The following is a 25,789-nucleotide window of genomic DNA, read 5'->3' as shown; positions in this document are numbered from 1 at the left end:
ATACAAAGTAGAACGATGTCTGTCTGTCCGTCTGACCGTCTGTCCGTCCGTCTGTCTGTCTGTCCCTTAAGATCTCGGTAACCACTGAACCGATCGGATTCTACTCTTCAGGGTATCTACCTATTGGTCCTGTGGTGGTTTTAAGCTATTTTCTCGGGGGGTGGGACACCCCCAACCCCCCCAAAAACCAAAAAATCCCCCCCCATTTTTTTTTTTTTTTTTTTTTTTTTTTTTTTTTGAAGGGGATTTCCATGGTCCTTTATGGTCTCTCGCAATAATTTTTTTTTATCACCTCTTGGGCAAAGCCCCTAGAGGCTAGGGGCGAAGCCGCTAGTATATTCTTAAAACTAAAATAGCTGGGTTTGTGTAAATCTTGGAAACTGCTGAGATCTTGGGTTTAAAAACTCTAGAAAATAAGCTTGTATTGGTTCTGGTCCTGTCAGGAATCTAAAGGGATATGACAATGGCTGATAAATTGATGTACATCCCCTATGATGATACACTTATTACCACTTTAGTAGATTACAATTAGTGGTTGAAAAATTGGACACTCAACTTAATGAACCAACTAATTAAAATTTAATAAAAGTTGTTAGGCCAAAGAATAAACAGCCAAATATTCTCCCATCCCCCCCCCCCCCCCCACCCCCTGAGTCCTGTTCAACTTTGCATTTCAATGGATATTTTATTTTAAGCATTTTTGACTTAAGGATAGCGTTTGAATTATTTTACAAATATTCAATTCATATTCGCGTAGAAAATCAGTAACTTAGTTTATTCACTTTCATTTAGCCCTGTTAACCCCTCCTCTTATTTATAAATTGCGGGGCTATCCCTACCCAAAACCTAACCTAAAATAATAAACAAAAAAATTACCCAAACCTACTCCTAACTTTATTTTTTATTTATTCAAAAATAATGGAGAAGGGGTAATGATTGCTTACCCTAAAACTTTCCTTTAATTTTCGTATTGCTCTTTATGGACCAAATTGTTCTTGTAATTAAATAACCCCCTGTGTATAAATAGTTTGTTTATTCTGTCTGTTTAGTTTAATTTGGACAATGACTTGGTGTTAAACAAAAACTTTCAAATTCTATTTGGCGGCGGCCTTTATTTCATTAAAACTTTAACTTTAATTTCCTTTAGACTTTAATAGCAATGAGAAAACATGATGAGGGGTGGGAATGTGAGATTATAGATAAACTGAACTCGCTAAAAGTAGTTATTTTGTTATTTTAATAAGTTTTGAGAACATATTATAAATGTAGTGGGGCTAGCTTAAAACACTTGTAATTTAATGCAGTATAGCGTTTCGCGATTCCAAACGAGTAGAGCGATTTTAACAAATTTAGTACCATTTTATAGCTTTTAATTTTCTCTATTGATTTTTCTTTCATTTGGATTTTTAGGCCAACAAATGCCAAAACGCGACTTTTTATCATTAAATCTATGTACTTATTATATTGTATATTTAAAATGCATGTGGTTTCAATGTATTCACCACATGAGGTGCATCCCTTGTCATCCCTGAGAGGCAACACCCAGATATAGTTTTTTTCCATAACTAATGAATGTATCTATCTATCATGTTATGTATATGTAATCAATATTTGTCTATGAAATAATCTTTAGTTCAATACAGATATTCCTAATAAACAGTCATTGTTTATTTATAAGGAACCCATAGTTCCAAATTATACTACTGGATTTCACACAAAGACCCCTGTGGGCACCCAGACCGTCTACTCTTGTGATTAGTGTGCTGCAAGCTATCCATAGCAGGGAATCAACCTTACCAACCTTCGAAGCTAAGGCCGCATACGCTACTGATTGTTACAGAGACTTCGCCACCCGCTCGAGGCAAGGCCCTAACCCGCAGAGATACACTACAATAAACATTCAGCCGTTTGGCCGCTAGTTGCCTTAAAAACTTATAGATTTTGGAGATAATCGATCCCAGGAACATTATACCGTTAACTGTACTTAATTCAATTTTTTCTAAGCCGCTCGTCAAGATGGACGGCTGATATTTTTGTGTAGATTACCTATATCAATGATAATCTAGTTAATGCTTTATCTGGTTTGTCGGTCATGCTACGAAAGCCCAATACATATTTCATATAAAAAGGTTTCGTGTTTTTTATACTTTATATGTATGTTAATTATTAAATATCAATTTTATGACACTGAACATCTTATCTAAAACTTCATTTGTCTGATTTGTGGTGCTTAACTTCCTATTTTCCTATCATAATTTGGCCGGAATGTATTTTTTGATTACTAGTATTACTAGTGTCTTAGTGCCTTCGCCCCTAGCATAATCGGATGGAAAAGAAGGAACAGAAACCTAAAAAACCACCGCTGGAGCTGAAAGAAACTTCTCTAAAATTTATGACCTAATGATTCATTTGGTTGCGAGATCATAACGAACAGACCAAACCAGTTTCTTAAGCATTCTTTGTTATAAACAAAGTAGAAAATAACATATTTTGATAAATTATCATACTATGACGACATTTTAATTGCCTTAAATGCGCTATTATTAAAAAATAACTGCAATAAAACATTGGATAGGTAAACATTATTTTTCCATATTAACAAAGAAAAATTATGCCTGTCAGTCTGTGTGTCTATAGCGAAGGATCTCACAAACTGCATGAAACAAGAGAGTGCTCTGATACAGTGAAGCTTTTTATAGGCCCAGGGAAGATTTTCAACTATTTTGGTGGAGGGTACCCTCACAAGATAAATCACCCAAAAATATTTTTCATTAAAGTCTAATGCAAAGTTTGTTTCACTCACTAGTCTTTTTGAGGAAAAGCAAAATGTTATCCAAGGTAAATAAATATACCTATCCTATTATATAAAGTACTAAAGTTTTTTGTCTGAATCTTAAGATTTCAATAACTGCTGAACGGATTGAGTCCTTCTTAATAGAAAAGTTTAACATAGGACATGGCATGGTTTTGGGCAATTTAAATTTTAGATTTAATCCCTGGGATGGTTCTAGGCTATTGTTATTTATACAGAGCCCATAGATGCAAGTGCTTGAGATAAGTGTGTATCTACCATATTCAATATTCTTTAGTTTGGATTTTGCATTCTCAAGACGACATAGTAAAATAAATTCACTTTTAGAATGATAATTATTATATAATGTTTTATTGCTCTGCATCGATCTAAAGGTATAAGACAATGGCCGAAAAATTGATGTACATCCCCAATGAAGATACCACACAATTATCTATATTGTAGATTACAATTAACGGTTTCATGTCTATACTCTCAACTTAATGAACCAACCAATCAAATAAAAAAAACGAATAAGAAAACGTTATTATAAAACTTTGGGGACTAGTGTCAGTTAAATCAGTTGTATGAACAAATGTAGCTAAATTATACCGTTTTGGGAGAGAGGTGCCGTATATACAACAAACCCCTTTATTGCAAAACTATTCTCTAAAGTCTTAAGTGTCCATGGTAATGTAAAGATATGTATTTCAATATAACCATAAAAGATAATATTGTGAACTCATATTTACAAAATTCTATGCATTGTTTCATACATTGTCACTATATAAAATAATCATGATCTGTGTCTGTCTGTCTGTCCTGAACCGAATAATATCTGTAACCGCTGAACCGAAATGGTTTTCCTTTACAGTGTAGCTTCGCATAGGAACTTTAAAAAAACTAAAATTGAAAGTAAGGTTGTTAAATCCCCCCCTCCCCCCAAATCAAAGGCCTCTAGGGACGTATCCGATAGTTTCATATCACCAAGTATAGCCGTTGCCTAAGCTGAAAATACCAAATTGATAGTATATAATAAGAAGGCATGTTTTGGTTATGACCTTCCCCCTAAACAGATAAGGAAAACCATCATATCGTGTTAAACCATCGTAAACAATAAGTTTTAAAATTCTTTTAAAGTGTATCACTGTAAGAATTTTCAATCTTGAAATTACTTGTATTCAGTATTCCTAATATCTAATTGAAAATTTGGGATCTACTGCAGTTCACGGTAAAATATTGCTGGTAAGCAATATTTCCAAAAATCTAAAAAAAATTAAAGGTTGCTAGCTGCCAAACGGCTGAACGTACAGATCATACCCGCACACCATTTTAAGCGGCATAAGAAAGCCTACAAATAATCTGGAATAGCCAATTATGCACAGGATAAGCTTCACTGAAGAAAGAACGCTTAAAATAGGTCTTTTTCGCGCATTTCTCTGCACTGCGAGATAATTATGCATTATTGATTTATGGCTATTCCAAATTATTTGTAGGCGTTCGTATGCCGCTTAAATGGTGTGCGGGCATGATCTGTACGTTCAGCCGTTTGGCAGCTAGCAGCCTTTAAAATTCATAGATTTTTGGAAATATTGCTTACCAGCAATATTTTACCGTGAACTGCAGTAGATCCAAAATTTGATATATTGCTATTTCCATCTCTCATATACCTAACTAGCAGCTGCGCCCGTAGCATCTAGAGGCTTTTCATTCAAAGTGGATGCGATGGAACAAAATAGCACAAAACCATCCCAAGACTAAAATCTAAATAATAAAAAGCCTAAAGCCATCCCAGGGCCTATAATGAGCATTCTTGAATTGAGAGTTCAATCGGTTCAGTAGTTATTGAAATCTTAAGCTTCAGACAAAAAAAATATTACTGCTATTAAAAATTACATACGAAGTATACGAAGGGCTGCTATTCAAGATTGTCTGCTTTTGTTGGCGAAGATACGCATGCAGTGTACAATTCACTTTGTCCGTCAGTCTTTCGGTTATGTTACAAAATACAAGGTTTCGTGATTTTATATTACTGTTCTTTTCATTCTCTTATTTTTTGCAATAATTTTGTCCATCCATAATTTATTGTGCTTGGCTACTTAATAAATTAGATTTGTTTAAACTTTGACATCAACTTTTACAGAAATCATCACACCTACTTTTAGAACAATATGACATAGAGGCGGTCGAACAGACCGACCCTAAATGTATAAAAATGTTAGAAACCATCGTCTATATTTTGTTTAATATCTGTATAAGCAGCTATCAAAGCATAACTGCCGCCCAGCCGCTATTTTCCGCTGTAACCAGTCACATTTTTACAAGATGAATAACAAATTAATGGAAAAATCTAAAATTTTATTTCAACTATTTTATTGGCATATATGTTGCTAGTTTATAATCTTAAAAGTGCTTTAAAAAATTCAACTATAATTTTGTAAATATAGGTATAGACAAGATATAAAATTTGTTTTTGCACAAATAAAGAATAGTTATTAATCGCATCGTATTATAGACAGCTGTCCGTGGATATTAAAATAAAAGAAATAAAATTAAACCAGTTTTGATTGCCTCGATGAGCCGAAGGCCCAGACTAACGAAACTGGTTTTGATTTTAGAATTTTTACTTTATCACCCGTGGAAAATTGTCTGCAATTTAACGCTATACATGATGTTTCAGTATGGCTCAGAACCGGTCCAAATCCAGCAGAAATTAACCGGTTTCAAAGCCATAATGGAAATTAATAACACTGACAATTTATTCATAAAAAGCGGAGCTAGTCAAACTGTAAAATTGAAAATAGAAAAGACAAAATTTTAGTAGCGAAGCTACTCTATAATGTAATTTTTCTGTCCGTCCGTCAGTCCGTAACAATATTTGGAAAATGAGACTTTCTCAGCTCATACATAGACAGGTGATTTTTTTTATAAAAACCTGTTTGAATTTATAAAATAATGCTTATTTAAATTAAAAGTTTCTTTATTTACAAAGTAAATTAAAGAGTAGCAAAAAAGTATATCAAAACAAAGCAGATTAAAAATCACACATTAAAAGCACATTGTAAACAAATATTTTAACATAATAATTTTACAATATTACATATTTGCATATAAAGAAGTTTTACTTTAGAGTTTAAAATAAAAAAGGTGTAAAATGTAAAATATAATGAAAATAAAAATTAAAATACAGGGTTGATACAATCAGTTATATACAATTATAAATTGTGGGTTGCATTTAATTTTCAAAAAATATTTTATTTCATTTTATTTTCTCAAATCAATCCCATCTCAATACCTAAATTTATGAAAATGTTTGAATCATGGAATGAAAACGAAGTAGCGAGATTCGTTGTACTTTCACAATGGCTTTTCTCCTATTTCTAGCCCCTCCGAGAGGCTCTAACCCTGTGGGGCTACTTACTAACCTAAAACAACCTATCAAAAGCTTTTGTGAAAACACGACGAAACCCGCTCCTTCGTTTTATTTCCATGATCCAAATGTTTATTTGTTTTGTCACAACACACAGTGTTTTTAAAATAGATAAAAAAATGATAATCATTTTTTTTGTTTTTATCAAATAGTTTTTGCACTTTGGTTTGTAATTTATAAAGCATAATACAATAAAAAATCAACTTAGTTCATTTTTAGAGTAGCAAACAAAAAAAGTATTTTCTTATATGATTTACTAGCGGCTACGCCCCTAGAAGCCTCTAGGAGGGGAAAAGGTCGACCTCAGTCCATTTTAAATTTGAGTTTCAAAAGAGTTAAAAGAATATTTTTTTGGTAGGGGGTGAAGACACCTTCTCCAAAAATAGTTTCAAACTTTCCTAGGACCTATAAAAAGCTTCATTGTAATGGGTAACAAAATCGGTTCAGCGGTTAGCGAGATTCTTCTGGACAGACAAAAAACGCTTACTACTTTATATAATAGGATATATTTCATTTTTTTTAATTTTGCTTATTCCTCTTTTTACACCGTACTTTCCCATCAAAGATATCCAAACCCCTTGCCACCCCCCCCCCTTTCTTATTAAAATAAAATTAAATCATGGGAGGAATTTTTTTTATTTGTCCCTTACTCATTCGGGGGACCGTAATCCTGCAGGAATATCATGTACAAAATAAAACCCAACCTAACACAAAATTTAAACCACACGAAAAACTACCCATCTCCTCTCTCTCTCTCTTTCTCTCACTCATTCTTAACAATTTTAAAATTATTTAGGGGGCGTTCCTGTGCTCGACAAGGCAATTTGAGGGTAACCGTTTTAAAAAAAAATGTTTAATCTTTCTGTAGTAAGCCAGACATATGATTAGGTTAATTAAAGAGTAGCAACCTCTAGAAGCAAGCATATTATTTTCTATCACTATCCACCTCTCTATAGTAGGTAATATTATAATCAACACTAAACTCACTATAAATATTGGGCTGTTCTAGGTTATCACTGAAACTGTGTTGATCACTGTTGTGTGTATCATTGTTAATAAGGTCGTCAAGGTTATCCTGTGTTGATTGTGCTGATTCTAGAGGTAAGGATTATGTATACAGGCGAACAAATCTATCAAGCTGCTGCACCAGGGGGGGAAGGGACAATGGGCTGTTTATTACACTAGCCAAAAAAGTTTTATAATAACGTTTTCTTATTCGTTCGATTAACTACTTCAATCGAATTTCGATTTGTTGTTTCAAACGTACCAACCAATAATTGTAATTTACAGAAGGGTTAATTTTGTATAACATCATCTGGGATATACATCAATTTATCGGCCATTGTCTTAATAATTTAGATCCCTGTTTTGCAATATTTCTTAACAATCCAAAGATAATTAAGAATATGTTAAATATTTAAGACTTTTAAAAAAGACTTTTTAAAAATGCGTTTTTCTTAATCAAAAACAAGAAATTTTTATGCCTTTCTTGTATACATAACAACCTGTACGATTAAAAATTGCTTGAAGCATAGCTGATTGATTGTCAAGGATGGACTGGGGTGCGGTGGTTGCCGCACCCGCTGTCAAATTATTTCTCAGTGTTTTATTGAGTTGAGCTCGTATAAACTCCTCGGATCCTTTTCTTGGCTTTGTGTCCCAAAATGGTTCGTCAAATGGTCTGAAATAAATATTTTATATTGGTGATTTAAGACAAAGCTTCTGATAGAGTACCTCTAGTGGATCTGGCGCTAATACTGTACCTTCCATGGCACAGTATTAGCGCCAGATCCCACAAACAAGAATAACAAGGAAAATTACGCTAAATGCTGATGGTTAAGTACCTCGTAATATTTATAAAATTTGTAAAGTTTGTGCTATTTTTATGAACATAAAGTTTGCTAAACTGGCACTTTTGTTATATATGCATTATTTGGGGCACTGGATGGAAGGGAGCGGAGGTCGACCCTCCATAAAATAAATTTGATTTTTATAATGAGGTTGGAGGGGTCATTTTTTCTATAAGCAATTTCTCTTGGGAGGGTAAAGATACCATCCCTGGATCTATGAGAAGCCTCACTGTAAAGGAGAACCATATAGGTTAGCTACAGACAAGCAAACACAGACAGAAAGACAGACAAACATTTTGTTACTTTTAAATGAGAATTGATCTGAATACCCAAAAAAATGTATCTGAACCGTTTACCTGCATTCTGCATCCAGATGACACAAGAGGAAGGACCATCCTAAATAGTTATATTTTCATCTAGCAGCAAGTTTATTCTATTTATAATTGTGACTGTCTTTCTATCCGTCTGTTCTTTTTGTTCTTCTGTAATGGAGCTATCTATTGTCATTGGTTCTCACTCTCAAATAAATACGATGTTAACTTCCTATAAGTTACCTTTTTCTAACTATTTCTTTACCCTTTTCTTTCTTTCTTTTTTTCCCTAAAGTCTGTTCTAAAACGAATTCTGAACAAATATCTTTTCTATTTGAATTCGATGTTAGTTAGAGCTGTTTAACAAGAAATTACATGACTATACCTGCCATAAACCCTGTGAGAAACAGAAATTATATGACTGTACCTGCCATAAACCCTGTGAGAAACATAAATTATATGACTATACCTGCCATAAACCCTGTGAGAAACAGAAATTATATGACTGTACCTGACATAAACCCTGTGAGAAACAGAAATTATATGACTGTACCTGCCATAAACCCTGTGAGAAACATAAATTATATGACTATACCTGCCATAAACCCTGTGAGAAACAGAAATTATATGACTGTACCTGCCATAAACCCTGTGAGAAACATAAATTATATGACTATACCTGCCATAAACCCTGTGAGAAACAGAAATTATATGACTGTACCTGACATAAACCCTGTGAGAAACAGAAATTACATGACTATACCTGCCATAAACCCTGTGTGAAACATAAATTATATGACTATACCTGCCATAAACCCTGTGAGAAACAGAAATTATATGACTGTACCTGACATAAACCCTGTGAGAAACAGAAATTACATGACTATACCTGCCATAAACCCTGTGAGAAACAGAAATTATATGACTGTACCTGCCATAAACCCTGTGAGAAACAGAAATTATATGACTGTACCTGCCATAAACCCTGTGCGAAACAGAAATTATATGACTATACCTGCCATAAACCCTGTGTGAAACAGAAATTACATGAATATACCTGCCATAAACCCTGTGTGAAACAGAAATTATATGACTGTACCTGCCATAAAACCTGTGAGAAACAGAAATTACATGATTATACCTGCCATAAACCCTGTGAGAAACAGAAATTACCTGACTATACCTGCCATAAACCCTGTGCGAAACAGAATTATATGACTATACCTGCCATAAACCCTGTGAGAAACAGAAATTATATGACTATATCTGCCATAAACCCTGTGAGAAACAGAAATTACATGACTGTACCTGCCATAAACTCTGTGTGAAACAGAAATTACATGACTATACCTGCCATAAACCCTGTGAGAAACAGAAATTACATGACTATACCTGCCATAAACCCTGTGAGAAACAGAAATTACATGATTATACCTGCCATAAACCCTGTGAGAAACAGAAAGAAAAGGATCCGAGAAATTAGTTGTCATTGCGATGAAAACTCATTCTAAAACAGAAAAAAATGGTGATTTCTTTGAAAGTGCCTAGCAAGCACAACCACCTCATTTTCAATTTATTTGAATAAAATGAGATAGGTGATAGCGTTAAAATTATTAGGTATGGAATCCCTTGGTCCAAAATCATTTGAAGTTTAAAATATAATATCTATAATACAAAGTAGAACGATGTCCGTCTGTCCCTTAAGATCTCGGTAACCACTGAACCGATCGGATTCAACTCTTCAGGAAATATACCTATTGGTCCTGTGGTGGTTTTGAGCTATTTTCTTGGGGGGTGGGACACCCCCAACCCCCTCCAAAAATGAAAATCCCCCCCCCCCAAAAAAAAATGTGCTGCCCAGAATTTTTTTCTTATGGAATGACGAGATTTTACAGTTCAATAAAACTTTTCTGAAAGGCACAGTCAATAACGTAACAATATAAAACTAATTTTATGTTAAAATTATATCTAAAGAAAGCTTTTTTTTGGCGAAAAAAATCCAATTTAGTTATTACCATTACTTACTAGCATTATATTGAAATGAACAGCATTATGCTTATATTGTTATAAATAAATAAAACATTGTTAAAAGAATCACCAAACCTACACAATACGAATTTATATTATACAAATAAATAAAATAACAACAATTTATTTAGAAGCTGCGCTACAAAAATGATTAATTAACCTGATTTGTTCTTGTGGACGCCAAAGATTGTTTTCTGAAAATAAATCATAAAGATAATATTTTCGTATAATTTATGATACAATTTTATATTAATTAAGGGAAAATATATCATTTTTTGTCATATGTGGCCTCTAGGGGGTGTCTATAAATTCCAGAGTTTCTAGGAGGAAGTTTTTCAGAGATGGTGGAGCTACTCTCCCATTAAATCTTTCCAGGTCCTATAAAAAGAAGTAAAGAAATACGTTATTGGTCCAAGCAAGCTTTTGTCGGTACAAACAGACATCATATTTTTTTAGTAACCTCCCTAAAGCTTTTATGTTAATTTGGGCAACGATCTAGAAATCGGCATAATGATTCCTGTAACAGGCACGATTAAAAAGCGAAGCGATTCTATAATTGTTATTAGAAAGTCTAATATTTTATCATTTTGTTTTTACAGTGAAATTAATTCAGGAAAAAAATCACGAAACCTATACGTGTTTTTCAGCTGTCGTTGGGGGGCAACACATCGTAAAATTGACGACCTCCTCATTTGCCCCCCAATTATTATTTTATATTTATTTCTCTTGTTGGTTATAACTTATACCTGGATTTTTAATAATGATTTCTAGGGCAACAAGGTACAAAATAACAAGCGAATTATATCTATATTCAATTCAAGTCTTATAATTTAAAGTTCTGAGATTTTTTAAATATTTGTTTGACATATTTCCTTATTTTTGATCTTCGCTTTTATGGATGTTGTTATCTTTGTATCTAAAAGTATTACCTATTAGCTGGAGAATTCTTGTACTTGCCGTTATTGCCACTCATAGGAGATCTGAATAAATATTTTTTCTTTTAACTTTAGCAAGGATAACGAAAATATCAAATATTTATTTAATGTTTATATGTTTCCAGTATGAATGACAGACCAACGGACTAAGTATTGGATTGGATGACCATTTACAGAGAAAATCTTCTAACACAAAATATCAGCTAGATCTTGTATGGAAGCTTTGATAATCATCATACATGACGTTACAGAACATTTCTAAAGTAGTGTCGACAGGGACGTCAAAGCTTATTTATTTTAAGGGCGTGAAAATGAGAGGGGGGTAAACACCACTTTACCCTCGTCATTAGCGTCTATGAGTTTCGCTACTTATTTATCCATGGTCGGTAGGTCGGACATACTATGGTTATCGAGTAGCTGTGCTATTAAGAGAATTGATGGGACATTACCTGGAATAGTTGATACTGCTGCTATTGCTGAGTATGGACCTATTACAACTGGAATTTGAGACAGCTTGTCGCGTAATTAGAGGCGTTCTACACGTTCTCGGAGATGTCGTCAAACTAAAAATACAAAAATAAATCGACCCCTTATAATATGCAATTCCCTAACAAATCTTTTTTATAATTAAGGACTTTTAGAATCTAAAAAAAAAAATTTTTTACAATAAAATTACAGACAGACATGTAGTATTAGGGATCCAAATCTTCATAGAACCCACTGTGCGTGTTAAAACAATGAAAACTACGTTTTTACAGTTAAATCCAGCAAAATTACAGACAGACCGTGTAAGGGATCAAAAGCTTTATAGAACACACTTTACGTATTGAAAACAATGAAAACATTACATTTTGCACAGTAAAATTACAGACATACAGTTTTAGGGATCTAAAGTTTTATACAACACACTAAACGTATTGAAAACAATGATAAAGAAGGCGGTAACAAACTTATTTATTTAACAACAACAAAAATCAACAAAGTTTTGACATCCGTTTATCACTGAAAGTTTTGAATATAAAGTTTTGTTGGTTGTGACTGTCATTTCAATGTTTGTGTGTTTACAAGCAGGGGTCATAAGGGATAAGACAATGGCCTATAAATTGATTTACATCCCCAATGATGATATATAAAATAACTCCCCTGTGTAGATTACAACTGTAGATTGCTAGTTGAAACTTTAGGACACTCAACTAAATAAACCAATTAAAATTCAATTAAAGCGCTTAAATTATTAACCCATTGAATAAGAAAACGTTATTACGAAACCTTGAGGACTAGTGTAATGAACAGCCCAATGTCCCCTCCCTCCCAGGTTACAAGGCATAACTTGGCATTAGGGAAGGATGACTTGGCGCATTAATAATAAGTGGATGATTTGACAGCCGCATGTGAAGCGGCTTGTGTTAGCCGCATAAAGAAAAGACCCAGGGAGGGAGGGGACATTGGATTGTAAATTACAATGTTTCATGACCACGTAGTTTTTTCAATGGTTCAAGAAGTTTTAATGAATAATGCTTTGTTGGTATCAAACTAGAAGTGTTGAAGCATTTCAACAATTAATTTTTATCTACCAAAGGGGTAATTTTGTTTATAAAATTTTTGTCAATCGTCAGATCAATAGAAAAGACTTGAACAAATCTCTCTTAACATAGACTAACCTCAATGAGTTTTAGAAATGAGGTTTCCCTCCTACCCCTTTAAAAAAACTTTTAATTGTGATCCATCACAATATAGTGCCTTTTATTCACTATTTTGTATTTATTTTTTTTTCAAAGGTGCATTGCAAAAAAATATTCGCAAAAGTTTTTTACACTTTGGACTTTGAGCTATTTCTTTGTTTCTTTCGCTCAAGGATATTATTGGTTAAGTTAGGAAATTGAACTTATTTTTACAGAATTACATTTATTGAAAACTGATGCCTTTTAAAAAAAGATTTTTGTACAACGTCTATTGTTAATTATATGGAATTGACCTTCTAGAAAGATTGAAAATCCGACGAAAAAAGCCAAGATTCACAAAATTTTATACAGACAAAAAAATACTTCCTACTGCTTTGACAAATAGACATCCAATAACTGCATAGAAGTACATATATGTCATGGACACACTTACCTTCGGTTAATTGTCGGGTTCGAGTCTTGGCATTATAAGACTCAAATTAACTTTAACTTTTTCTTAATTATTAAAAAAATACTCTATGATGTCTGAATTTCCAAACCTATAAGTTTTTTATCTTTAGTTAAGGTAAAAATATTTTGTACAAGTTTTGAATTGTTTGAACTTGTTAGCACAAACTTATTATTCCATTACTTACAACTAAACAAGGATCACAACATTCATAAATGCGAAGCTCTAAAATCAAAAGGAAGGACAAACAAACAGAGTTGTATTCTATAAAAAAAAAATTCCCCACTAATCGCTTAGTGGGGCAAAATTGTTTTCGTGAAAAATCCACCAAAATCACATTAAAAATCTACAAAAATTAAACAAAATCATAGAAGGGTTATTAACATAGGATTTTATTTAATTTTTGTAGATTTTTATGTGATTTTGGAGGATTTTTCACGAAAACAATTTTGCCCCACTAAGCGATTTTTTAAGGATCCAACTCAGCTTAATTAGAAAAACATTAATTTGTAAAAGTCTAAACAAAATTGCACAAAACTTGTTGTGTAAATACAGGATATTGTTTAAGGAAATACTTTAATATTTAGGACTTGATTCTAGATGTGTTTTGCTTATGAAGTTGGACCATGTTGTCCTAGGAATCATTATTCTAAAAATCAGATGAATAGGATGATTATATATAATAAAACAAATATTGACGTACGGACTTTCCGGTAATGTTAATAGAGTTGCTATGATCTCTAAATCGTACCTAACTGTTATAAGAAAAGTCATGAAAATTATTAGGACAATTCTAACATGTCTAAATTAACGAAAAACAGATCGAAGGATGGACGGACTGACCATAATTTTAGAAAAGCTTCGCTTTTAACAAGACAGATACCAGGCACATGAGCGAAACAAAAACAGTTAAACCTCAACTTTCAATACTAAGACTTTGTAGGAGTCAGACACAACTGAAGATGTTAAAAACTGTACCAACTGTTATTATAACAATTTTTTACAAATACGGTGAAACTTTGTCAAAAAAACAGGAGGAACTTATGACTTTCGAACAGTTTGATTGCACCACCTTTATCTAGATTTCTTATTTGTACTAGTTAAAAAGTTGCGTAAGTTTGTGGACAAGGCACTTTCCCTACTCTTACTAAAAATTACACTCATGCATTTTACTTAGCTACAGAAGAAAAACCATCTTAATGTCCTCAATATGACGAAGTTTTTACCTTTGGCTCATACAGTGGAGGTTCTCAACATCCATTTTAATCTTCACCTCTGTTCTACGTCGTTTCTCATGGCGTGCCGAATCTGTCTTCAGGGAAGTTCTAAATATTTCATTTAATCACAAAAAAAACATTTTCCTTGAAAATTATTAACAAATATGTCGTAAATCTTTATAATAGGATTACTATTCTTATTTATTTTCCTAAGTGATGATTTAACCAATCAAGCCTTAGCGTGGAATGCTCAAGGAAAGAGAAAACCAGATGGACCAAAATACCTGGAGGATGAAACAAATATATGAAATGCAAGATGAGAGGAAATCTCATCTCTCAGCGATGCCTCAAATCCTACCAAATCCAAAAAAGATTGGAGAACCATTGTGCATGGCACACATTCTAAAAAGGAATAAATGGCAATGATGATGCTGTAAAAAACTACACCATTCCCATAAATATTTTCAAACCTGATAAAAGGGGAAGCCTCCCCTGCACTTTCATCCGCCTCCTCTCCTTTCTGAAACTCCCCCCTCCAGCTTTGTCTCCTCCACTCTTCCGGCTGTTTCAGCTCCCCCCTCCACTCAACCTCCACTCCTTTGTTGTCTGTCCCCTCCTCTGAGTCTTGCCTTCCCCCAAGCTCTTTCATCTCCAGCATTTCAATGGCCGAATCCTACAGAAAAAAAGTTAAACTAAAACAGATCTGTCAATTGATGTACATAGAATAAACGTGGATATTATGAAAACGGGGAAATTGTCATCAATTTAGGTGAACATCACTCATTGGTGAATTTGTTCATCCAGTAAAAGGGGATGGGATGGGTTAAAGGAGATTGTTTTTTAGTCAGCTACAAGTTTCACTATATTAGAGTATATAATCTGGAGTAAGATCGAAGTGATAATATATCCATTTCGGACAATCATTGAATTTGTCAGCATATGGTCATGTGACTTGTCACACTCGCACACAATTACAAGATAAGTTTATTACCTTACTGTGTCTTGGAGGGTGGATAGTCTCCTGTATAGTATTAATAATTCCCTCCAGGGTGGCAATATTCTCCATTTCGTCTCCATCATCCTAAATATTCAGTGATGTGAGGATAGAGCAATGGACAATTAATTGGAGTTTTTTTTGTATAAGTGAAGGATAAGAGCTATCCGTTATCGACATACGGACGGAGCCAACCAAAATGTGAAACAGCTGCGCTTAGGTGATTTTTATTATAACTTAATAACTATATTTCAATTTTATGCACCTAATGTAACAGTACAACAAAGATGACAACATCCATAAAAACAAAGCTCTAAACTGGTAGGACAAATATCACTTGTAGAGTGACAGAACTCAACAAGCAGAATATAAATGTATAAAAGTCAAAACAAAATTGTAAATAAATTTGTGGAAAAACTGCTTAAATACAGGATAATGTTTAAGGATATACTTACATTTGTAGGACTTGATTATAGTAATTTAAAAATCAGAACAGTCGGATGATTATTTCATATAAAAATTAGTTGTTAAAAAAGTTAAAAATCAGCATGTTTAAAATGGACATACAGACATTCTGGTAACAATTATAGAGTTGCTACGCTTTCTAAATCGTGCCTAGCTATTACAAGAATCACCATGCAAAGTTTGAAATCGATAGGACAATTCTAACCATTACGGACGGACAGATCGTCCCTAATTATAGTTTAGCCTCGCTTTTAAAAATACAGTTGTTATTTTTAGAAATATTATTTACTTCTAATTTATCATAATTTTTACTTTTCATGACCTTAACAATTACCATTGAAATAAACAACAATGCTTTATTATTCCTTAAAGCAAAGTTTTTCAACATTTTGGATGGGTACGTTTATCTGTCCATAACGGATAGCTCCCAATATCGCATATCTAAATAGAAGAACAGAAGGTTTAATGGGCGGTTGCTATAAAAGTCCCTAGTTAAGCGGAAAACTCCCACCCCCTTATTTTGAAAAAATCGAAGTGATTTGTTGGGATTGAATTTTATACGTGTGTTAGCTTTTAACCTTAAGATAGGTTAGGTAAGGTTAAATTGGGTGCAGGGTAGTCCCGCAGGGATTAGGCATACAAAAAAAATTTACTTATCTTCAATTTTTATATTTTATTCGCTATAACAGGCACTTTGAGGGAGAGTATTTTTATGTTTGTTTGTTTATTAAAAACAAGCGGCTTCGCCCCTAGCCTCTAGGGGCTTTGCCCCAAGAGGTTTAATCAAACCAAGTTTTCGTTCTACTTTGTATTATAGACAGTGCTGCTAGTCTCGCTTATTGTCATACTTGTTTTTTGAGAAATTAAAACATTATCCAGAGGAAGTAATTCTGTTAAAAAGTCTTATCTTATAATTTCTCTTTTTTATGATCTTTTTACTTTGCAAAGTTAATTGCTTAGATTATCGACCTTGCATACAAATAGAAAAAAAACAGAATGCTATATTTGACATTCCTCATAAGCAGTAAGGGAGAGACATTAGACTGTAATTTATACTGGTACCCAAAGTTTTATTTGTTGGTTGGTTCCTAACTGGTATCAAAAAAATTTTTTTTTTAATTTTATCTTCAGAATGGGTTATTTTGTTTGCAAATCAGAAGGGGTCCTAATGAAAAATCTTGTATAGCATCGTATTTTAGACTATTTTCCACGAATATAAAAATAATAATCATAAGATTAATATCAGTATTGTTAGTCCCAAAGGGCCGGGAAAGGAGAATCGTAAATCTGTTACAGTTCACTTTTATGTATTATTTTTTGCTCTACTTATTCTAACTTTATAACCTATTTCAAAAGTTTTGAGAAATGAGATGGTAGAATTTATTACACTTTTCTTTTACATAAATTGTTAGTGTCCTCCTAAACTTATTTTTTACATTTGAAAACATTAACAGATTCATATATTATTTAATCTTTTAAAAGATCAAATGCTTAATTAACATAAACAAGGATGAAATATAAGTAGTAAAACACCTAATCATAGTCATGAAAAGAAGAGAATTCTAGAGCAGTTGTACTGTAATCATAAAAAATAAAAAAAGCATATATGTACATAACAAAAAATCACTAAACCTCTAATATTGCTATGTAGATATCTTTTGCAGTCTACCCGACAGACTGACGGACAAAGTAAGTTGTACTCTGGATGTTCTAATGGTAAAGAGAATCTTTACAAAAGGAGTCAGCAATTTACCTTAAAGAGTAGCCGAAACTATCAAAATTTTTTGTTGATATTTTTGAACGATGAACATCCAAACAACAGAAGATAAGGTGTGGGGGAAATACCATCCTCTTTTTTAAAATTTTTTTGAAACTCCCAGTGCAGAGTTCTTTTTAGGAGTGAAATCGTATAAAAACCAAATGTTTGAATTTCCGCTTAGACTACTTTGTCTGAAAATAATTGGTAAACTGTTTTCTCATTCAAGCAGAAATTATTTTTGCGAATCTTTTTTATAATTCAAATTACAGCTTGTTTTTCAATGCATCTTTTTGTTACTGCTTTTCATTGTAACAAAGTCTCTTCATAAATTTAAACTGTAAAATTCTTGTGATTAATCCCCTGTATATTAAACATTTAGATGTTTTGGATGTTATAACCCTCTTGTAAGATATGTAGAATATATACGTTTTTAATTTTTAACCCCCATTAAGGGTGTCACAAATTTGAAATCAGTAGTGATATCAAATGAATGCCTCAAACAGCGGATTTAAGTACCAAGCCATTAATAGGGCTTTCAGACAAAGATTGTATATTCCAATTTGCTTATGCATTTAAAATTCACATGAATTCACTCCAATGTATAAACAAAAGCACTAGTAAAAGCTGAAGGTTAAAAATAAAATGTCAGGTTCTATAGAAATATTCTAAAGTTCACAATGATACTAAATCTAAAAGGTAGATCCCTTAGCTGCACCCCTATCCTACAGGGGACTTACTCTTATCGACACAATTAATGATAATATATTTAATATTGGTATAAAAAAAAAACACAAATTAAATTTTGACAAGAAAAGCTTTCCCGACTAATAAACCTTGTCTAACTCAGCCTTTATAAAAGAAAAGGGATAGATCTTCAGAAATATAAAATATAAATTATGGGCTGCATGATATTCAATTTACATTTTTTGTTTCTTTTAAAAAGTTACTTAAATCTTTGTGTTTTCTATTCCTTAAAATCTAAAAGACTTGAGTTGACATATAACTCAAATGTTTATGTCAAATGTCATTCTCACATAAACGACCCCTTAAATAGTGGATATAAATATTCTTTTTTTCTCCCCGATGTAGTCATTTATTTCCCTGAGGTAGTTATTTTTTTCCTTGAGGTATCATTTTTTTCCCTGGTATCATTTTTATCCCCGAGGTATTCATTTTTTTCCCCGAGCATGGCAACCAGTGAACAGAATCTCAGATCTGCACCACAAGCCTTGCACGACTGGAATTCCCATGTCTATACAGTCATATTTATATGAAAATCTGAGAAAATATTTTTAGAAGATTTTTGAATTTTTTTTTGAAGATTTTAATTTTTTTTTGTTAAAGATTTTATAATTTTTATTAATTACTAAAAGAAAGCATAGTTACCTCAGGGAAAAAAATGACTACTTGGGAGAAATAAATGAAAATTAAAAAACAAAATTAAACCACATTTTAGCATAAAAATAAGTTTTTGTTTAAATGAGAATGATATTCCTATCCAGTTTTTTGTTTAAGAAAAAACTGGATAGGAATACCCTATTTCTAAATAAAGGGGGTAAGGACAATAGACTGTAAATCATACTGGTCTCTAAAGTTTAATAATCATGATAACTTATTTGTTGTCCTATAGACTTTGTGAATACTTGCTAGATTTGATTGGGTTGTACAAACCTTCAGTGTCCAAACTTTCCAACTTTTTGTTTTAATCTACAGAATATGGTAATTTTGTATACCTTTGAGATACCAGGTAAACAAATGTTGAGTGGATGCCTGTCTGTCCAACTTTGGAGTTCCTTTGCTGTTTACATCGGATTTAAAAATGTTTTAGCTTTTTTCATTTTCCTGCTAATCTAATCTTGCTTTCATAATACTTTATCCTGATCACTGATTCTTTTATCCATTCTTTTTACTGTTATTACTCAACTTTTATTTTATCACTACTAAATTTGCTCAAAGGAACTAGCGCTGTAACAAAATATACTCTATATTTGTCTTGAACCATCTAACTTTAAATCTAAAACAGAAGCAATATGGTTTTAAAACAAGTTCCCTCATTTGTTAGCCTAAGAACTTTGGGAACTATTATCCAATTGAGATTTAGTTGTACAAACTAGCTTTGTCAAAACTATTTCACCAGTAATTCTAATCTACAGAAGGGGTAATTTGTAAATCATAATTTGTGGTAATGCTAATCTATCGCCAATTTTTTTATCAACTAAGTTCCTGGAATACTCTACAATAAATTTGCCTCCAGTCCATACTTTTTCAGCAATTTGAAATTAGGTTTGCTAGTTGAATTTTCTTACACATAAATCAATTAAAAAAATAGTACTTTTTCTTCAGACACGTACATTTGTAAGATTATGGGGACCAAAAGGCAGACACACTTTTGGAGACCTCTTTTTTATAACAGTTTTAATGCCACGAAATAATACATAATGGGTAAATAGAAAATCTAAAAATATATCTTTCCAAAATGTTTCTAAAAGAGGTTAATTGAATTCAAAAGGGAAGTTGATTTATTTTTGAAAAGAACAATTTTAGTACTGTAAAATTCAGATTTTTTTTTTGCAATAATATATGTCAAAACTATCGCAAAATGCATCAAAAAAGAAAGAAAAATATCTTTTTGAGATTCTTGCATAAAGCATTAAATAATCCATCTACATTTTTTATCTTCTTTTTCTCGTTTCATTTGTCTTATTTTATATATCTATCTATATCCTATTATATAAGGAAGTAGGGTTGTTCTTTGTCTGAAGCTAAAGATCTAAAGAATTTCTGGTCCAAATTAGTTGTGCTTTTTTGGTGGGCTCTATAATTATCTTGGGTTGGTTTTAAGTAATGTTTATGACCTCTCCTAATCTCATTTAGAGACTAGGGCCGCTGCAACTAGCATCTATTTATGTATTAACCTATCAATATATTGATCTATCTATATAAGTATCTGTTTATTAATTAATCTAGCTATATATTTATAAATCTATTGATCTATCTAATATATGTCTATTAATCTATATTTGTATCTGCCAATCTATATTTGTATCTACCAATCAATCTATTAATCAATATGTGTATCTATCAATCTATTGATCTATTTATATGTCTAACAATCTATTGAACTATTTATATGTCTATCAATTTATTGAGCTATATATGTATCTATTAATTTTCCTTTCATTAATCAGTCTATTGATTAAACTATCTGTTAATCTACTATTATTCTATCTATTTATTAGTCAATCTATTAATCTTTTTATCTATCTATTTATGTAAATAATTATCAATCTATTAATGAAAATCTGTCTGTGTATTACCTCGTCCATTCTAACATTGCCTGCGCTGCCCTTGGTGTCCAGATAACTATTTCTTCCCACTGACAGACTTGCTCTACAATAAATTCCAAATTTATAGATAGCTGAAAACAAAAATACAAAAAAGTACTGGCATCCAAAAGATTTGTATTAAGGTTCGACAACCGGCCTAAAGATTATAGATTCCGAGCCTTGGATTTAGATGGTAAAGGTTGTACCTATTGCTGCTAATTTGTCAGGAAGGTAGTATACTTATTTCCAAGCACAATGAAGACTTCTAGACTAAAATCTGGCAATCAAATGGTTGGTTGTCTGCAATATTATTGTCTTTATTATATTTTATATTGATAGGTCTACATGCTTTATAATAGTAAAGCAAACAGAACTCCTCAGTAAAAGAATCTGAATAGACAAACGGCCATAAACCTGCGGATTGATTGCGGCAATTAAACCCTGTCAATGAGTCGACGATTGTTAAGTCCAATTTATTTTTAAAATGCAACTCACCTGTCAATGGATAAGCTATTTCTGTCAAATGAGATACTGTTTCTGTCTGTAAAAAGAAAGGGACACTTTTAATTTTAGATTTTTAATAAAGACCCTAAGAAGCATTGGAGAATGAATATAATATTTTCTTTAAACTGTCAGTATAAACTTTATTTTATCTATTTTACTGATTTTGTTGCTCTTTCTCTTAGACAATAAAACCTGCATGACCTTTGTCTGGATGTCCAAAGTACATGGCAAAGAATTACGCCTTTTACAGGCTAAGACATTCCCCATCATTATTAGTGTGATTCGCTAGACATAGCAGCAGAAGGAACCATTTTAATGTCTCTGTTATAAAGCAGTGTGGCCCAGTGTTAAATAAATCCCCGATGATAGCAAACAGCGCGTTGCCATTTTGGCAAATGTTGAGGGTTGCCTAACAAATTACTGTTATGTGTTATCTTAAAAACAATTTGATATATTCTCATGGAATATTGATCCCTTTAATACAGGTTTTTAAGAGGTATGGTTATTTTTGGTATAATTGGGTTGATATTCAGTTTTCGTCTTTTTTAGTTTCTTATTCTTAATTTGGACAAATATCTGAGTGGTGGGTTTTTAAAATAACATATGTTATTTAGACTTGGATAAATAATGTTAAATTTGTTGTGTCCCCTGCCTGAGATATGACTGTTTCTATCAGTATTAGTGCTCAGTGTTGTTCCACTTCCAACACAACTTATTCTCCGTCCACCTTCTTCTTCTTCACTAAATTATAAATAAATGTTTAATATAAAGTTGTATGTTTAAAACGGGTACATGGCGGATCTACGACTAACAAAAATTACATTAATATAGTCAACCTACTGTCAAAAACACAGTAATTTAATTGTCAAAAGACACAGTTTTTATTGTTAAATTGTCTGCTTTTTAGGGGGTATGACAAAAATACAGTTATTGCTTGTTAAGTTGTAACCTATATGGATGCTGCCATTTCTACGACTAGAAAAAAAGTACAGTGACTGTGTTTTTGACTAAAAGTAGGTGTGTTTATGTAAATTTTGTTTTTTGTTTATTTTTGGCAATATGTTTTTACCCACTGTCAACATTACACCTTTACCGCCGTCATAAACACAGTTTTATTGTCTTTTTTTACAAGTGCATTTGCTGGGGTATGGGGAAAATACGTCTAATATATTTAATATTTATTCATTTAATAAACGTACTACTGAGTAAATTAGTTGAAAGGTATAATTTTTTTCATACTAAGTCATTAAAAAGAATGCAACATCCATATATAAGACAGCACAAAAACATTGTATGGATAGACAACCAGACAAAGTGAGTTAAAGCGCATATTAGTATTCATTGGCCATAGAAAAGACTAAAGGAAGAAAACTAAAGTGAAAAAGAGATATAAGGATAGCATTACTAAAGACCAATTTTTATCAAAGCTATTCTATAATTCAATATATCTGTACATACTAATTGTGATTTTTTCAAATATTTTTAAAATTATAGATGGCAGATTTTGTAAAAGATACTTTTTTTTCTATTTCTACGTCCTTCTTTCTCTTTTAATTCAGTTTGCCAATTAATTATTGTTTGTGCTAATTACTTATGGATGCTGTCATCCTTGTTGCTAAAAAGCATTTATCTACTACTTTTCAGTTTTTTAAATGCATTTAAAAACTTAATTTTAGTTTTCTCGAAAATGTCAACCTTACTGTATACAATCCTTGGTTTTATTGAAGACATATTTGAGTTTTCAGCTATTTATTCCACACAATTCCACTTTACTATTATTATTCTCCTTATTTTGCAAGTTGGTATACAAAGCAGTGACATATTTTTGTTCTTGTAAAAATTAAACAGATAAATTTTAGTTTTTTATGAAATTAATGTTTGCCATATCTTATTGTAGATATTGTAGTTATTGGTCAAATATTTTGTATTTATTTGTAATTTTTAAAAGCGTAGCTTTTCTATAATTAAGGTCGGCCCGTCCCACAGTGGGATCCAGTGGGACATCCAAAAAATTTAAAATTGACTTTTATCTATCCTAGGAATTAATAATGGCTGTAAGTAGACAGCTAGAAAAGAAATTTTTAAAAAATATTCATTTTTGGCGGATTTATGCCATTTTTAAAAAAGGTAGTGAAAAATTTCTTTTCAGTTTTGATGATTTTCCAGATTTTTTTACACAATTTTTTCAAAGCAACAAAAAATACATTTATGTTCATCTTATGAAAATAATTTTTGATTGAGGTACTTTTCAGATACCTGTACCAATGTCTAATTAAAGAAAAATTTTAAAAAAATATTTTTTTGGTGGTGTAAATTGACATTTTGTGAGAAAATTTCACCAAAAATATTAAGATTTTTAACCCCAAAAAATCAGTTTTCTCCATTTTACCCAAAAACGGCCAGGATGCCCCGGGTTTTGCAATAATAATATTAATATGCAACATGTATTGTGTTTAAAACAGTTTTCATAACATGGGGCCTCCCGGCCGTTTTTGAGTAATTGAGCATTTTACATTGCATGGTTTGAACAATTTCGTTCTTGTTAATTTGAAATTTTTCCTCGTTAGAGGGGGAAGGAGTCATTTTAGAGCCCAAAGTCATCTCTGCAATGTTTTATAACTTTTTGAGGCGGAACTTTCTTTACTTATGCATTATTTGCCTCCAGCCAACCGTTTCGCCGTTATTTGCCGCCGTAGGTGTGATTTTTAACGATTTTTGCCGTTCTCGCGGTTTTAATGGACATTTAAGGGAACAAGGAGTCCTTAAAAAAGATGACTTATTAATACTTTTATTTTAGCAATTAAATTTGCTAAATTTCATGTGTTCTGAAAAAAATTGTATTTCTAACTGGTTTTGGTTCAGCAGAAATTCAAATTCGGGGATTAATTATAATATTGCAAAAACATTATATATGCATCTGAGAGAGAGAGAGAGAAATATACGTTTGAGAGAGAATATAATATAAGCAATTATGTTTATATTCTTATACAAACTTTAAATGAAGATAGCTAGACTTAGAATAAAGGTATTAACACAAAATCAAAAGTGTTTTGAAAATTATGTTATTGTTGTTTATATCTGTAAAAAAAACATTAGAAAACATGCCTTATTAGTGTCCTATTTTACTTATACTGGACCTACCTAAAAATGCCGGGACTCGAACTGGGTGCACCTGACGCTATATTCATGTTCACAAACATTGTTTGCATTGAAGAAATATTTACATAGACGTTTATTTTGTTAAAATATTCCTATCCTAACTAAAGTTATGAAGGTTTATAGATTTTTTAAAAATAGGGTAGCTTCGCTCCTCCAAAACCGCCAGACGTACTTACCAAATGCACATTAGAAGTTAACAGGAGCAAAATTTATGTTATTTTTGAGTTAAAGCAAAAGAAATTACATCATTTCGTCAAATACAAGCTTTTTTATTGATGTTTACTTTTGTCTACCCTTAATGTCCCGTTTTTTGGCAAAAGATCCCACTGTGCGTCCGTACGTCCGTCCGTCCGAGATAGATAGCTTTTATTCGTTAATTTAGGCATGTTAGAATTGTCCTATCGATTTCAAACTTTGCATGATGATTCCTGTAGTAGTTAGGTACGATTTAGAAAGCGTATCATCTCTATAATCATTACCAGAATGTCCGTACGTCCATTTTAAACATGTTGATTTTTCTACTTTTTTAACAACAAACTTTTTTTGTGATCTAATTATCCGTTTGATCCGATTTTTGGTATATTGATTCCTGGGACAACAAAGAACAATAGTAGGAGCGAGACAAATCTATAATCAAGTCCTAAAAATGTAAGTATGTCCATAAACATTATCCTGTATCAAGCAGTTTTTCAACAAATTAACTTACAATTTCGTTTCGTTCGACTTTTATACATTTATATTCTGATTATTCAATTCTGACACAAGAGTTAATGTCCGTTTGTCCTACCGTTTCAGTGCTTCGCTTTTATGGATGTTGTCATCCTTGTTTCAGTAATATAGTATGAACACTCTATTTCTATCTCTGGTATATGACCGCTAAATTAGCTCCA

General features: G+C 32.1%; 1 protein-coding gene across 1 annotated transcript in view; it reads right to left on the bottom strand.

The window, feature by feature from the left end:
* Nucleotides 1–7,822: 7,822 nt before the first annotated feature.
* The window catches only part of LOC145329629 (uncharacterized), a 31,980-nt gene continuing 14,013 nt past the window's right edge, over nt 7,823–25,789 (bottom strand). The window contains exons 4-15 of the mRNA XM_080173946.1: nt 22,393–22,481; nt 21,732–21,777; nt 21,228–21,300; nt 15,684–15,773; nt 15,163–15,365; nt 14,702–14,800; nt 11,795–11,908; nt 11,340–11,390; nt 10,571–10,604; nt 9,817–9,889; nt 8,428–8,467; nt 7,823–7,902 (exon numbers count right to left, since the gene is read on the bottom strand). Coding sequence (XP_080030072.1) covers nt 9,869–9,889; nt 10,571–10,604; nt 11,340–11,390; nt 11,795–11,908; nt 14,702–14,800; nt 15,163–15,365; nt 15,684–15,773; nt 21,228–21,300; nt 21,732–21,777; nt 22,393–22,481 — 820 coding nt within the window. The 3' untranslated portion in view covers nt 7,823–7,902; nt 8,428–8,467; nt 9,817–9,868. The remainder of the gene's footprint in view (nt 7,903–8,427; nt 8,468–9,816; nt 9,890–10,570; nt 10,605–11,339; nt 11,391–11,794; nt 11,909–14,701; nt 14,801–15,162; nt 15,366–15,683; nt 15,774–21,227; nt 21,301–21,731; nt 21,778–22,392; nt 22,482–25,789) is intronic.

Source organism: Acartia tonsa, chromosome 10, assembly GCF_053477335.1.
Source record: "Acartia tonsa isolate MP-2025a chromosome 10, ASM5347733v1, whole genome shotgun sequence".
Classification (NCBI taxonomy): Eukaryota; Metazoa; Arthropoda; class Copepoda; order Calanoida; family Acartiidae; genus Acartia; species Acartia tonsa.
Note: the sequence above shows the minus strand (reverse complement) of the source record. Positions and strands in the feature narration are given on the sequence as shown.